This window comes from Vigna unguiculata, chromosome 2, assembly GCF_004118075.2.
Source record: "Vigna unguiculata cultivar IT97K-499-35 chromosome 2, ASM411807v1, whole genome shotgun sequence".
Taxonomy (NCBI): domain Eukaryota; kingdom Viridiplantae; phylum Streptophyta; class Magnoliopsida; order Fabales; family Fabaceae; genus Vigna; species Vigna unguiculata.
Window position 1 is genome coordinate 33352763 of NC_040280.1, and position 17042 is coordinate 33369804.

Below are 17042 nucleotides of genomic sequence, written 5' to 3' on the forward strand. Positions count from 1 at the left end.
TTTATGTTATCTAGTCCTTTAAAATTTAGCAAAGCAAATTCTCATCTTTTTCTGTCAATAAGAAAAGTAAAATTCATGAAAATATCTGGATGAAAATAAAATTCAAATATTGTTGGTTCTAAGTCATACTAATATGAATGAGTGACTAATAGAAAAGTACTATCAAATTAAAGTTGAAATTATCACCACAAGTCGGCAGATTTTTTAGGTACATGAGAAACTTTATAAGTTTGTTCAGGAACAGTGTACTAGAAAATTTTACAATTTTCGTAAAAAAATTACACGATAAAGGTTTTCAATTTCATCTAGAAAAAATTATATAAAAATTTGTAATTTATATCGAAAAAATTATATATTTAGTAATAATATTTGTGTTAAATATTTGTAGATACAAATTTTGAGATGCCAAATCATGACAGATAAATTTATTGCATATTTTTATTTATATTTATGTTTTAATTTATGGGTTAGCTTCCACTTGAAGAGAATTTTCCGTGATTTCCAACAATTATAAAATACAAAATAAACTTCACAGATCAAACACAGAAATGTAAAGGATATTGGGAGAACGCTTTTCTCGTAAAATTATTGTATATTAACTTTTAAGTAATAAAAATATAGAATAATACAAATAAACTTAACGGATTGAACAAACTGAATGAAAAGTAATTGAAACAAAAAAAAAAATCTCTTGAATCAAAACAAGCATTCAATATTTGATATATATCTGTCTGGAAAACAAAACATGGAATGAAAATGAGACATCTTTGTCCAAAGTATGACAAACTATATGCACAAGGAAACTCGGTCGGAAAAACACTTGCCATTATCCACAACACAATGGAGGGAAGTCCAAATGATATGTACACTGTGAATGGCATGAGTGTTGATATGCTCACATCCGCGGCCAAACATGACCGTACACATCTTTATTTTTATATTGTCGGTCCCAAGACCAGGGGACATCTGCAGAGGGAATTTTAATATTAATTAGAAGACAAGTTAAACGTTACAACAACAATCAAGTCACTTAAACATGCCAGGAACAGCTGTGATTAACCTTGGGAAGAATAAGGCAGAGGAGGGAGCTCGTAAGGCAAAGGTAAACGGATAATAACATCAGATGGTGAATCCATACTCTCCTTTTTCTGTCCAGTAAGGGTTACTAGTTTTGTTTTCTTCATTTCAGAAGATTCTTGGGCTGGCCACTTACCCTGCAATTCTTAGTTTGTTAGCATGAGTCTTCCTCACCACTTGCAGTTAAATCATTCCAATCACAAAGAACATCAAAGATCAAAGATTTGATACCTCAGGTAGTGCAACATTACAGGTACAGGAAAACACAGATCCTCGTCGTTTGAATGATGATGGTAAAAATAGCACTCCCAGCTAAAACGAAATGAATTTAAATGTTTTTTAGTGCAACCTCTGGAGAACAACATGAAATGTATTTTGACTGCAAATGCCAAAGTACAATAAGAAACAAATAATCAGATAAAACGCTCTTTTTGGCATCTTCAGATCACTGTATGTCCTTAGATAAGGTTTGGCTGAGCTAGCCAATTCTTGGGTCTGAGCAGTTAGATAAGAACACCATCGGTCAGATAACATGACATACCTCGTAGGAACGAATCATCAACTGAGTGTTATTCTTCTGAAGAGCTCCCCAGGCAGCTTTGCTAAGATTTGCCGAAGTTAACAAGAACCAACTATTTGGAAAGAGGGTATTTCCACAGTTAACTATCTATAGCATGACTTTAGCTGTGCAATACGTGACCAAAAAATTCAACAAACATAAAAACTAAAGTGCATATAATAGGTCTGACGGAGGTCTTACGCAAGATTCTGATTATTATAACGAGCGAAAGTCTTTATATGGGGCATAGCACGGCTGAAACATAGAACACATAGACATAATTGGTGAGAAAAACTAACATTTGTGCCCAATAAAAATTTGAGGAAAATTTGCTTGTAATTTCCAATCAAAATTTGTGACGCATATTCAAAATAGCAAAGGCGAGTGCCAAGTTTTCGCCCACAAAACTCTGATAAATCGGACTCCAATGAGTAGAGGTGTCAATTTGGCCCAACCCACAGGGTTTGGCCCTGGCCCATGTGGGCTAGGGCAAAAAAAGCTCACATTGAAAAAAAGCCCCCAACAAAGAAGCCCACAGGGCCAAAAACCCTACAAAAGCCTTGTGGGCAAGGGCCAACCCATGGGCTTTCATCTTTCACACGAAAAATATATTATTTTTTAAGATATATTACTATCTGTGGGATAGGCCCAACGAACCAGACAAGCACGACGACCCGAATAGGTCTAACGACTCGAACCTGCCCTACGACCTCGACAAGAACGACGACTCGAACGGACCCGATGATCCAAATAGGCCCAACAACCCGAACGGGTCCGACGACCCAGACGAGCCTGAATACAGGACAAACCCGACAACACGGACGGGCCCAACGACATGGAAGAGCCCAACGACATGGAAGGGCCCGACAACCCGGACAGGCTCGATCACCTGGACGGGCCCAATGACCCGGACAGGACCGACGAACCTGACAGGCCCTATGACCCAAACAAGCCCGACGACCCGAACGGGCCTGACAACCCGTATGGACCCGACGACCAGGACGGGTCCTACAACCCAGACGGGCCTGACGACCCAGATGGGATCGACGACACAAACATGCCCGACAACCCAGACGAGCCGAACGAGCCAGATGGGCCTAACGACCAAGACAGGCCATACGACCTAGACGAGCCCGACAACCCAGACAGGCCCAACAACCCGGACGAGACAAACGATATGAACAGGCCCGACGATCCGAATGGGCCAAATGATCCAGACAGGCCCAAAACCCCAACGGGCCCGACGACCCGAACGGGCCCTACAACCCAGACGAGCCCGATGACCTAGACGTGCCAGACGACCTGAACGGGCCCGACGATCCGAACGAGCCTGACAACTCGAACGGGCCCAATGACCCAGACGGGCCTAATGATCCGAACGGGCCCGACGAGCCAGACGGACCCGACAACTCGGACGGGACCAACGACCTGAACGGGCCCAACGACCCAGACAGGCCTGATGATCCAGACATGCCCAACGACCCAAACGGGTCGTTAGGCCCATCCGAGTTGTCGAGCGCGTTCGGGTCGTTAGGCCCATTCAGGTCGTCGGGCTCGTTCGGGCCCGTCTGGGTCGTCGGGCTCGTTCGGGTCGTCGGGCCCGTCTGTGTTGTCTGGCATGTCCGGGTTGTCATGCCCGTCCTGGTCGTCGGGCCCATCTTGGTCGTCTGGCCCGTCCGGGTTTTCGAACCCGTCTGTGTTGTCTACCATGTCCGGGTTATTCGGCCCGTCTTGGTCGTCAGGCTCATCTTGCTCGTCGGGTTTGTCCTTGTCATCGGGCTCGTCCTGGTCATTGGGCTCGTACGGGTCGTCAAGTCCGTCCGGGTCATCGGGCCCGTTCGGGTCGTTCAACTTAATCTTTGACTCTGGCTTAATGTAGTATTATTTAGGGGGTAACCCACCTTAGCCCTAGCCCTAACCCACTAGAGAGGGGACTTTGGGGGCTGGGGCTTTTTTTTGGCCCCCTCATTTGGGGGCCCCCTAAAAGGGGGCTTTTTGAAGAGTGGGCCAGGGCTGACCCATGGGCTAGGGGCCAAATTGACACCTCTACCAATGAGGCTAGAAGACGATTATGACTTGATGATAATCTTTTCCCTTCCCAGCGACAAGTTAGGAAAGGGGTGAGATGAGGGTGGTCTAAGTAATACTTTCCATGAAGATTATGCCACAAACCGCAAAGAAAAATTCCTCATAGAAACAGTCAAATTTCTTTATTCAAATTCAATCAATGGGCTGCAAAAAATATTGCATGACTGGTATAATTCCAAGAAAACGTGAAAACATTAAATGCTTAAATTTTTAAATAATCGTTAAACTAAAGGGATAGCATTCATTGTACAAAGAGATACACTTACCCGCGGCCAGTATGGTCTGCTTTCCATTTTGCCCAATACTTCTTTAAAAAGGCTTTCTCCACATTCTTCAGAGGACTTGGAACTGCACTTCCAGCCGCATAACCCTATAGAACAAATAGAGGCAAAAGTTGTCAACAAAGTTGAACTTAGAAATTCAGTAACGAACAGAACTACATGAAAAAAGAAATAAGATGAAACAAAAGCTGACACTAACAAGCATGAGAGCAGATTGGAACTAAGGAGAGTAGTCATACTATAAGTTTAAATAATCATTCTAGCCAACGAACTATTTTGATACCCCAGAAACACTTGCAATATTTATGTCAGTTATAACTGTTGAATTGTGTTTGACATAGTCGTAAGTGTTCCATCGAACAATAATCACTAATTCAAGTAAAAAAGGAAAAGCATTGGTCTCAGAACCAACAACTCAAGTACATCATCAAGATATCAACAAGGGTCTGGACTTTATGTTATACACCCTGTTCATACTCATCCCATACCTATATTCGAATAGACCTTTTATATACAATAATTACTACTCCATCCATTCCTTTTCAAATATCATTTAAGGTTCTTTTGGAGAAATAAAAAATGCAATAAAATTTCTTGACTCTAACAAAATATTTACAAGATTTTCCATTTTACCCTTTTTATTTCTACGTCACAATAGCAATTAATGTTGTCTTAAACTTAAAAGATAACAATTTAAATAGAAACAAAAAGATTTAAAAAATGCGAGTGCAAAACGGAGGGAGTATTATTTTAAAAACATTGTCAATTTCCAATATAGTACCATAATTCCTAATAATGATAACTTTTGAACTCTTCTCTATGACTTTTCATGTAAAAAGCCAAACTAAAATATTTTCAGTCTTTTAACTTGTATACAAAGGAACTGACTCAATTGAGTAAATGGGCCCATGTTTAACTATTCAGGAATTAAACGGGCGAATGACGGGGCTACTACTACTCTTCTACTACATATAACGTGCAGCCTAAGCTCTGGGTAATAGGTACCTGCCCCAATACCTATTGTCATTACTAAGTGAAACAAAGATAGAAATGATCCAGACTAATTTTCAAAAGTATAAGAGAGAATTTTTAAGCATGTATCGCAAAATAAAAAATGGTCGCTGACCTGATAAAAATAGACCAGGCACGTGCCATATCCACAGATATTTGATTATGCTCCAAAATAATTTTTAAGTTGAACATGAAATGCAAATCAGAGGCAGTTTTCCTTTTTTATCTCAAAGTAAAAAACACATCCCAAACATCTAAATGTTTTACCTCTAAAGAGCATCTGACATCTTCTACAGTAGGCCATATTATTTGGGGCTCCCCCATACCAAGGGGTGTTTTATCTTTAGAGAGGCCTGCTGACATTGATGATGCTAGCTCAGTCATCCATTTTTCATCTAAAGAACCAAGGGAGGAGAACTGCAGTAGATATAAGCCAAGATCATCAAAAAAATAGTAAATGATAGATATTGCAATCTCTAAAATCTGTTATGAAGTGCTACATTATAGTCAAAAACATGAGTTGAAATGAGAGAAAATATAACAATAGTGAAACTGTGAAATACTTTAACATTAACTCTTTTCCATATAATATTAGAGTTATAAGATTAACATGAACCAACTGCGCCAAAACAAGAGTATAATGCAACCTAGCCTTGAGCCAAACTGTACCTGATAAACAAGTGGAGATTTCTTAAACTCTTCATCAAAAGTACACTCCTGGAGAAGAGAACGCAGCTTCATATGTCCCCACCTTTTCAAACTAGAACCAGAATGATATCCAGGTACAGATGCGATTAATCTAACCTGATTATAATACAAACAGCATTATGTATCCTGATGTACAGTGTATCTGACAATGGGACAAATTTTTAAACATTTCAATAAAAGAAAGGACATAATTTAATAACAATAAGTGGAAACGTACCCTTGCATCACTATAATCAAACTTCCTGAAGAAAGATGGACATATACTGACGCTTCCAAGAGATGGAAGTTTGACTGAGAACTCCGGCCACTGAGTCATCAAATAAATAATTTTATGCGTAAGATGCATAGTGCCAATAAAAAATGCCTAATATGGACATATCATAGCATCACTAATGATAATATCCAGTCAATCAATAACATCAATATCAATATCTGTTGGAAACTATTTAGCCTTCATGGGCCGTATAAGTACTTTGACTAGCAACAAGTTTTTATTATAACATGTTAAAAGCTTTTAACAAGTGAATTTTCTACAATAATCTAACTGTCTAGTAATTTGGGACAGGTTACTTAAACTAGGTTTTTCGATCACTATTCAGCATTAGTTTTATCTAATCAACTTGAGATTGTTTATTCGTCTCTCAATATAAATGAAAATTTTCAATCATTACCTTCAGCATACTGAGATATTCAACCAGGTCATTCTCAAATCCAGATCCATTGCTTGGACTATTTTGATCTTTCCATGGAAAATCTTGCATCCATAAACCTTGGCTTTTATTGTTCCAATCTACATAAATTAAGTTCGCGGTATGCACAATGACTCTCACTCCTTGAGGATATATAAGCAGCATGGCCTTTGAATGGTGTGTCCCGAATGAAATTGGCAATGATGGTTTGTGCAGAATCCACTTCGCAGGTTTGCTTCTCTAACAATCACAGAAGTAGCATAGCAAGTCAATATCTTTCAACCATTTGTACGTAATCAATCTTGCAAATAACTAACCAAATATATCAGATCTGAGACAAACCTTTATGCATTCCACCCTGCCATCACTTTCTCCGTGAATGACTAGCACATGGGGCACTTTTGAAAGTGCAGGACATGCTATCCCAGGGAAATATTGAAAGGGAGAAATACAAATGAGATCAACAATTTGAGAAACTCAATCAAAACTGTTCACGTAAGCACAAATTTCAGAGCACAAGACATGCCAGCAGCCTATGGTTGTGCATAATTGAGAAATAGATGGTCGGGTTGCCCCTTTCGGATATGCAAATATGTAAAGTAATGACTCTATAAGAAAGACATAGTGTGCACTATTTCAGCAGGAGCAAGAGGAGCTGGAAAAAAAATAATTAACATAACAAAAAACAAATGTTCCCAGCAATTTGAAAATATGACAACGAATGTCAGAATAATTTAAAATTAGTACAGAATCTCAGTAGTCTCAAGGACAAAAACGATTGTCAGACTACAAACAGGTAAAATTTTGGGGAGTAGAGAGGCAAAGGCAAGGAGGAACTGGAATATCATAACAAAAGACTCACCGGGAATCAACCAGTCAATGTCTACCATGTAGTTTGATAGAATAGCAACTAGAATATCCCCCTATCAGTGAGAAGAATTAAAATAAAATCAATGAGGAGTTCCATTATTTTCTAGCTAAAATACTTGTGCTGTGCAGCTCGAGTTGTCTTTAGTGCAAATTATTAAATTTAACCAGTTATTGAAGTAGAAAATATTTCTTTTGAGCTTTGTAGGATTGCACATTTATTCTCGACCATAGTTGAAAATTGAAAACAGTCAATCAAGTGCTACCATGAAGGACAAAAACAGATGCTTCATAGTTCAAGGCAAGAACAAATTAAAATTGGAATAAAATTATCCCTACTAACCTGAATGACATCACCTATAGAAACACAAGAAGTATTTGCCCACGGTGGTAACCCTTGCACGCGCAAAAGTCGAAAAGTGGAAGGTATTTGGTCATTAGGGACATGGAAATTACGAATGGCCTCCACACTACTGTCTTCACCCGACTGTGAATGCACAAACTTCCTTGCGTCTGCATTCCTACCTTGTTTCTGGCTGCATGTTTCAACTTTATCCTGCAGAGTTACACCCAACGCAACAATTCATTTTACAAACAAAAAAACGAGAAAAATCATCTTAACGCACGCACATTCAAGTGGCTATGACACGAACACAGATGGAAAATGTAGGATCATGACGTAAGCAGTTGAATACCCGTGAAGACCTGCCTGAAGCTTTATTTCTGAACGATGATTGAGCTTCATTGTTTCTACCACTAGAAGAGCTTATGCCACTCCCCAACACCTGATATTTAAAAAGATGGTGACCGGGAATGAGCTCGATTACGTCACCACTACAAATGGTGGCTTCTTCTTTATGATTCAGTTTCCTTCTCTTATTCCCGGAATTAACAACGATTGGGTTCGCCCCCTCCTAGGATTAACAAAGCGAAATGAAATCACGAAATGAAAAAAGAAAAAAAAAAAAGAATTCAAGAAAGTGAAGAAGGAGTGAGTCGTAAAGGCCAATACGACGAGCAAATTAGCGGAGCCATCGCGAGAAGCGGTTAAGGTGAGGTGCTTGCGGCTTAGCCTCTTGTCCGGAACAGGAATGCTGTTCCGCCCAATAACGTTTGTGCCGTCTGTGATAGGTAACTTCGGAACTGAACCTTCTTCCTCTAAACTTTGGTTCACCGGAATCAGGTATCCCACCTCCGACAAAGACATTTAAATCAATGCCTCGCGACGAAACACACTCACGATCTTTCACAGCCCTCACAAACGCTTCCTTCTTCTTGCATCTCAAACTCTGAACACCCAAACACAGCCCAACAACGTTACGCTGGACCTTCATTCAAAAGCCCAAGGCCTTCCTTCAAAAGCCCAGATTCTTCTGGACGGTTCATGGCCCATTCTTTTCTTAAACGGATTTGGCGAACCCACTCATGGAGGACACTGGTATGGTATCCATGGGTGTTCTCTGTGCAGACCGGTTAAATTTTGAAAAATAAAAAGTCCTTCCAACAGAATGTATAAATAATAATGGAAAATGATACGTTAATAAAGTTTTTTCTTACAAACTTTGAGAAACTACTAATTTGAGTAAAAAAATATTATTTTATTATTTTATTTTAACTAGAAAATAAAAAAGAATAAAATATTTAATTTTATTTAGGGAAAGTTTGTCGACTTTGTCAAAAGATTATTTTCCAATAATAATACTCCGATTGATTTTTAATGTAATTGATTTCAATCAAAGCAAATCAAGATTCAATTATTCGATCAGAATCGACTAGAAGGATTGTTCATTTATTTTTAGACAGCTTAGAAAAAGAAATCATAACGAACAAAATAAATTTATACGATCTCAAATCGAATAAGTTGAACCATGATCACTATGTATAACAAAAAGCAATATTATCTCTCAAAACTTCATTTTATTTTCTAACGTGGCATTAAGTTTTTAAAAAATAGTATTGATAAAATATAGTCATAAAAAAGTAAAAATAATAATAATCAAATTGAGTTTATCAAATTTTGTATATAAATAAATAATTCATTTATTACTGAGTATCTAACTTGATTTTTTTTCTTTGGGTACACTATAAAAAAGATGTTGTAATTATAAGATTTAGCAGTCGAGACAGTCAAAAATCTTACATTCATTAAAAATAAAATAATTTTATAATATATTAGTGTCCTTATTTTATTATTATTATTAATTAGTTTTATGAAATTGAATTAGATTTAACTTTAATTTCTAATAAAGACTTATCAAATATTTTTAAAAATATATAAAAATAATAATTTATATTAGACGCTATATAATGTTTTTATTTCCATTCTTGGATTCTACATATTATTTTATTTTCATAATTAGAGATTTTGTTGTGTTTGCATGTTATTTATGGTAGGAGTGTTTTGTTGCTCAATTTAGTCTAATTGTTCACAGTTACCTAATTAAGCATAAAAATCAAAGTTTGATTTGGTTTTACTTTAAAATAAAATTCAAATAAGATAAAGCTAATGTTTTGTGGATTTCGTTGGAAAAATTATCGTGATTTATGTTACTTTAAAATTGCAAACATTTTATGGTGAAAAATATCAAATAGATAAACATCTTGTATAATTTTCTTTATTATATTCATAAATTAGTTTTAATTGATTTTAAATTTTTTTTAGGGAAACACTCTACTCTGTAGATTGAAAATGTATTTTTCTTTCCCTGTTGTCAATAATTGATTTGATATTTTAGAAGATTAAATTAAAATATTGAATAATAAAGTGGTAGGGTTGGAATGATTTTTCTAGAGAATAGATTTTTATTGTAAATAGCATGTTTGATGATGTAAATTGACCACACTAATAAGGAAAGAGAGAGGGAAAACAGTGATTGGGGATAATCATTGCCGACTTCTATACATACAAACTTAGATCAATAAACCAATGTACGACATCACTTTTCTTTTTTCCTTTTCTGAATACGACACTCTTATGTTACATCACTATAAATACAAAACAAAATACTCATACAAATACTAATTATTGAAATGAACCAATAACTTTATTTATGTGAAACCAAAAATTGAGGTTCTTGATTTTATTTTTTTAATGTGTGTTATGTTTCAATCGATTTTAACATAAAGACTTGAATACTTTTTTCGTTTTTATTTTTGTAGTGTTTGTTGGGGATGATCCTCATTTTCACCAGATATTTAAAATAGTTTTTATTTTTGTAGTGTTTGTTGCGGATAGTTCTCATTTTTATCAAATGTTTAAAATGGTCCTCATTTTCGCAATTTGTGTTTAATTTAGTCCTTTTTTGTGACGCCGTTTAAATCAGTAATGGAACATTGTACATCTAATTACTACACTTGTACAGTACATATAATACACCCTAGTACAATGTAATACAAAACAGTGTCCACTTGTACAGTGTTTTGTTACTGATTTAAACGGCGTCACAGAAAATGACTAAATTAAACACGAATTGCGAAGATGCGGACCATTTTAAACATTTGATAAAAATGAGAATCATCCGCAACATACATTATGAAAATGAGAACCATTTTAAACATTTAGTAAAAATAATGATCATCCAAAACAAATACTATAAAAATAAGAACGAAAAAGATATTTAAGTCTTAATATAAATTAACTAACAGTAAGCATCTATAATGTGTTTCTTATAATATATTTCACTCTTTTCTTTTCTTTTGGTAATTACCTATAATATCTATAACTACTGTAAGTAAAAGTAATGTCTAGTATTCTTTTTCCACATTTATTTTATAAGTTTGGCACTTAGCAAAACATCATAATTACATTACTATATTATATTTTAAATGCATATAAAAAAGTAGCCATCTAACTGCATAAACAGCCCATTTCGAAATAATTGTACAAAATATCATTTCTTATTTAACTTCAATCATTGTTTTGAACATTAACTAATTGAGTTTTTCTCTAGTCACCGATAACTAATTAAATATAATTTGCTGATAAAAGAAAAACTAATTAAATGTAAAAGTATTGATTTTTGAGTGAACAGATGAAATAATCTTTTAATACTCAAATTGATTTTTAAATATCAGCTAATATTCATATCACTTTCTAATTCACAAAATTCACATCGATTTTTTTAGTTAATTTCTAAAAAATAACTTTAAAAGGTTGATTTAAACTAAAGTAAATTGAAGTGGGGTATCTATTATTAATGTTTTATTAGGAGACAAAGGTTCATTGTAGAGTTATCAAAACGGATAATCTGATCCGACCTGACTCAATCCACCATAGGTTGATTATTTAGTGAATCAACCCAACTCAGTTCACTTATTAGTGAGCCAGAAAATTTTTAACTCGGTTCGGTTCATCACGGGTTTGTGGGTTAAACAGGTTGACTCACGGGTTCACTTAATTAAAAAAAATACTAATTTTTTTATTTTTTTTGTGAGTCAAAACTAAATTATAATCATAATTAAAATCTAAATAAATTTTAATACAATCTAAATACAAATCAAAATCACAAAAATACAAATTATCTTTGTGTTGGTTAAAAAAATAACATAACATGACCCAGATGCAAAGTTTAACGTAATAAAAAAAAATACTTATATGACCATTTATTTGTAGGTTGGTGAGACAATCCGGCTCACCATGGGTTCTAGATGAGTCGGTCAAAAATCAACCCGTATTAAAATTTGTAAAAGAATTTTAACCCAACCTGACATTAATCCGTAATGAGTCTGATTGGTTCGTGAATTTTAATCTATTTTAATATCTCTAATTATAGTAGGATCAGTTGGAGGATAAAGATAGGAATAAGATGAGATATAAATATTTATAGGTGGTTAATTCAAATATAATTATTTTGATTAATGTTTTGATCACACATTTTTTTAATGGGTTTATTTTTGTGTTCCGTGAAAGGGATGATTAAGGAAGAAAAGTGAGTGAAAGAATTTGAAATTGAGAGGAAGGAGAAGCACCAACAAAGCACATGAAAGAATCGGAAAAGTGTGTGGCAGAACTCAACATTGCTGAATTATATGTGGTGGGGTATCACACATTCGTTCATATTAAATCTGGAAAGTGAAATCATTGTTATTTAAGGCCTCATAATCATTGAGGACCTGCAAGAGGCCCAATGCTTACGTCACTCCCAAAATCGCCTACTTATTTCATTAGAAAATTAAATTGAATTAACCTCGGAAAAGAAATACTTATTATGATTTTAAATAAACTTAAGCTTACAATATTTTACTTTTATTTTATTTTTAAACTCCTAAATATATTCACACAAAGTTTAAAAAGATAATTTAAATATTTCAGCAAATTTTTCTTATAATTCAATTTTGGTCAAACACTTTCGAATTCTTATTCTAGCTCCAATCACTTTATACCACTATTTCCATGCATCGTGAGATTTTTTTAGCCATTTAAAATGAAAAAAAAAACATGTAATTGTTTTTAACTTTCTTTTATCAATGAGGAAGTAATACTTTCAAATTCTTATCTTTTAAGTTAATTTTATAACTTTGAAGTTCTAGTATAGAGAGTTGAAATCACAACATTGTTTCTCTCCCTTCAAACTTTATCACCATTTTATCATTCACTTTTTTTTAACTTAATGTTTGGATTTTATTAATTTTAGTAGTACATGAAATCATAATTAAAGAAATTAACTTATTTCAATAACTCGTGGTAGTATGACTTTTTCTTAATAAATTATTTATCAGAAAAGGTGATAAAACAATGAAAAAACGGTTAAACATTAAAAAAATGAATTTCTTAGATTGCATTAAGGTTTAGAAAAAGAATATGTGGGTATTCATTCAATTAGAATGAAGTTATTTCCTTAAGAGTTTTTTATTTTAAAAAATATTTGACATTTGACTCAACCTTTTCTTTTTGTAAAAGACAAACAAAAACAAATTTAGGTTAATCTTTCTGTTAATGTCATTGAGAGATTAAGAGTCCTTTGTTAAAAGAAAAAAAAAAGTGAGAAAGGAAAGAAAAATGGTCACATGATGGTTTGACAGAAATGAAGGAAGAAAAAATTGTGAAAAACGATATAATAGTGCGTGAATATTCTCTACTCGTAAAATCAAGAAGAAATACACAAAAACAACAAGACGAAATAATCACTCATGTCAAGCCAGGAAAGAAAATATTTATAATCGAATATAGATTTTTTTTATGGTTATAATGAATTATGGTTTCTAATATACAATAAACGTATTTTTGTATTACAATAATTAATAATATAATAAATAAATAAATTAACCTTCTTTCTATACTCACCTATTTTAACTAAACCTGTTTTTTCCATCTTGTTTGCATTTTTTTTTGTGTGTTTTAGTCTTATTACTTTCTTCTTTTAAAATCTTTAAGAGAAACTCTTAAAAACTAAAAGAAAACAATAAATGAATTTATGTAAGAAAGAAGGCTGATTACTAAATAACTAAAATAAATTTATTTAAAAGGAAAAAATATTTAAATAATGATGGATCACAAGAAATAAACTTGAGATTAATATAGTAGTACGGGTACGGCCTATAATTTTATCATAATTGAATTCTAATAGTTCCTTTGGATCCTTTGGATCATTATCTGTATTCAATTATTTATTTCATTTTTTTAATTTAATAAAAAATAAACATATTCTCTATTTTTGGTGTATAACAAGGATCAAACTCACAGAACATTTTCTTCTACTTCTCTATTTTCTCAAATGATGGAAAATGTATTCTCGTTCTCGTTTTTTTTTTTTTTCAAAATGTATAAAAAGAAAGTACTCTTCCTACATGTTGTGCATAAAATTGGTTGATTTTATGAAAAATATTTTAGAAATTATATGGATAATATTAAAAAAAAAAATGTTGAAGAAGGTGGATGGGCACCACATGGTTTGTGCATTTAATTAACATTGTTGTTCTAATACAAAAATACACATGTCGGTATACATACATATATATATATATATAGTCTGGAAGGGTCTTTTGTTGTGGTTGAGAACAGAACCACTTGCACTTTCCAACATCATACACAATCACCATCACAAAACACAACTATTTATCAAACACCAACTTCATTAATCATTCTCATACATACATTCGTATAGTCATAGTTCTGTCCCTTCACTTGAATATAGTTGTGTGAGAAGAATATGAATTCGGGTAGTTATGGCCTATTCTATCAACCATTAATCATTACATATAATAAATAGGGTCTCATATGTGTGGCTATGGATCAAATTCAATACATCAAAACCAAACATACATGATTCTTTGTACTCTTGATTTACTACCACCTCATAGATTCTCTGTCCCGCTTGCAAATTTATTTATTATTTTTTTAATCATCAATAGATAAGTGGTGTGTTTTGTTGTGGATGTAATTAAAAATCTATATTATGAGATTAAGAAAAACTCTTACACTGTTTCAACCAACAAGAAATTATGTCAAAAATAGTACATAGACCATTTTTAGATTAATATATAGTTTTAAAATTCTCTTTATATTAGAAATCTTGTGTCAATCAAAAATAAAACGGTATATAAAAGTTAAAATAAATATTATATCACAAATTAATTTTGTAAGATTAAATTAGATTTAATTTTTTTTTCATTAATACGGTATTTGATTCATATTAGAGTCATAGTTAATGGTCACATTTGTTAATAAATTATTATTAAATCACGTGTGAAAAACTAGTTAAGATGTATATTTATGTTGTAAAATTGTAAAACTAGATATTAGTAGGTGATCTCATAACTGTTATAATAACCTTACAAAATCGACAAGTGTAAGGTGAAATTTTCACTCATTTATATATTAAAATTTTTTGAATTATCTTTGATCAATGTGATACTTCTAATTATATATGTGTATGAGTTGAACTTAAAAGTAAATTTTTAAAACATTTGATATATATATATATATATATATGTATATATATATATATATATATATATGTATATATATATATATATATACATATATATATATATATATGTATGTATGCAAAACTTATATTATGAATCAATGAATATGTTCGTTTTTACCGGTAATTATATGTTTATCTGAGAGGGTACGTAGGGTCTGGATGGAGGGTGGGTCCTGTGGGGAAATATTATTTAAGTTCCCGAGGAAACGTGAGTAACCAATTGCAGTCATGTTTGTGAGGAAGCAAAAGGTGTGGTTTTTCCATAAAAAAAATGAAACATATACCTGGTCATTGTCGATGGAGATAAAGGTATAGAGGCAGTTATACTGTATGATGAAAAGCGATTAGAAAGATATTTTGATGTTTGGGAGGAGGTGAGGCATGAAGCAATGAACATGCACATGCCCTTGCCTCAAACTCTATTGTGTGCCGACATGAATTTTGCGTAAATTATTTTGTAGTTTTTATGCAATAATATTTTATTATAGAAAATTATTATACGATCTTAATATTTATGATTTTTATATGTTATAATTACACATTTATGTTTATAAATTATAATAAGATACTAACATTGATTCATGAGAGATTTAATAATAATGTGTTTTTTTAATTTTTGTTTTTCAAATTCTTTTTTTCAATGTATGTTTTTATCTTTGTTACTTCTCTCATACTTTATTTTTTGATGACTTATTGTGAGAGAACCTTATGATTAGATAGAGAACCCTAATATTCTTTTATAAGCCAACATTCATCAAGTTGGACTGAATTTTATTTTATTTTATTACGACTTCTCATAATAATCAATAAATTCTTGTATTTTATTAAATTACGATTGAACCATCGTAATATTTTAAATGAGTCACATAATAAAATTAATTCGTCAATTAATTTTAATTTGAAAATAGGATTAGCTCCGCGATGTGCCATTCTGTCAGTTCATTTTCTTTGCTTAACTTTTACACCCAATCAAAAATCCCGCAAACTCCATTTCAGACAGTAAAAATCAAACACACCGAAATATGAATAGAGTATGGTTCTCATTCCTCCGAGTCTCTCATTTTCCATCTCTATTCTCCTATTACATCAAAGAGAGACAATTCATGATTAAGGAATAGACAAATGGCTTCATTTTCAAACAAATTGACAACATCTAATCATCTATCACACCAGATACACAGGTTATATATAGTAAAAAAAAAAACACCTAAAAATTATAAAAGATCTAAGCCAAATAGTTAGAGAATAATGAAACACTGTTGACTTCTCATTGATTTTAAAAATCAGTTTGGCTCTGGGAACAAGGTTAACAATAAATAAAAAAAAAAGAAAAAAACTGTAAATTACTTTAGCCATAGAATTTAGAAGCGAAATGTTTGCTTATGGCATATACTAAACAAAATTGAATGTTCAAGAAAACTCGAGAAAATGATTTATATATATATATAAATAAAAGTAAATACAAAAAAAATGATAGATATAATAAGGGGGTATTTGGGTGGCCCGACCAGATATAAATGTTGTCTATATACTTACAAGATGCAAAAGGTTGAATCGCATAAATTCAACGCTATAACATTGAAGTTGAAACGAAAATTGTAAAACCCAAATGTAGTTTCCGAAAATAGGCTTCCTCTCATCGTGTCAGCCGTGTGTCAACCGTGTGAAAAAGTAATAGGATTGTGTTACCACATGAAAAATTTTGAAAGAAAAAGTGATTTTGATTGGTGAGAAAGTGTGATGAAGATGGTGAAATACTGAGAGAGAAAGTTGATAGTGAGTCTTCCTATTCATATATATTTTTAATTTGAAAGAAATCAAAAGCTAAGAAAGT

General features: G+C 33.0%; 1 protein-coding gene across 2 annotated transcripts; it reads right to left on the minus strand.

Moving 5' to 3' along the window:
- Window positions 1-691: 691 nt before the first annotated feature.
- Window positions 692-8694, minus strand: LOC114174244 (tyrosyl-DNA phosphodiesterase 1). 2 transcript variants are annotated; one of them, XM_028059043.1, is made up of 15 exons: window positions 8293-8694; window positions 7990-8194; window positions 7624-7836; window positions 7276-7336; window positions 6756-6832; window positions 6396-6653; window positions 5942-6031; window positions 5686-5820; window positions 5284-5433; window positions 3991-4094; window positions 1838-1891; window positions 1619-1709; window positions 1309-1389; window positions 1061-1214; window positions 692-966 (listed from the first exon to the last, which is right to left on the minus strand). In XM_028059043.1, the coding sequence occupies exons 2-15, from the start codon at window positions 8023-8025 to the stop codon at window positions 896-898; spliced, it is 1575 nt and encodes a 524-aa protein (XP_027914844.1). In that variant the 5' UTR covers window positions 8026-8194; window positions 8293-8694; the 3' UTR covers window positions 692-895. The 2 variants fall into 2 exon arrangements, with proteins under 2 accessions (XP_027914844.1, XP_027914843.1); XM_028059042.1 differs by having other exon boundaries at window positions 7976-8194; window positions 8293-8691.
- Between the last annotated feature and the right edge of the window lie 8348 nt (window positions 8695-17042).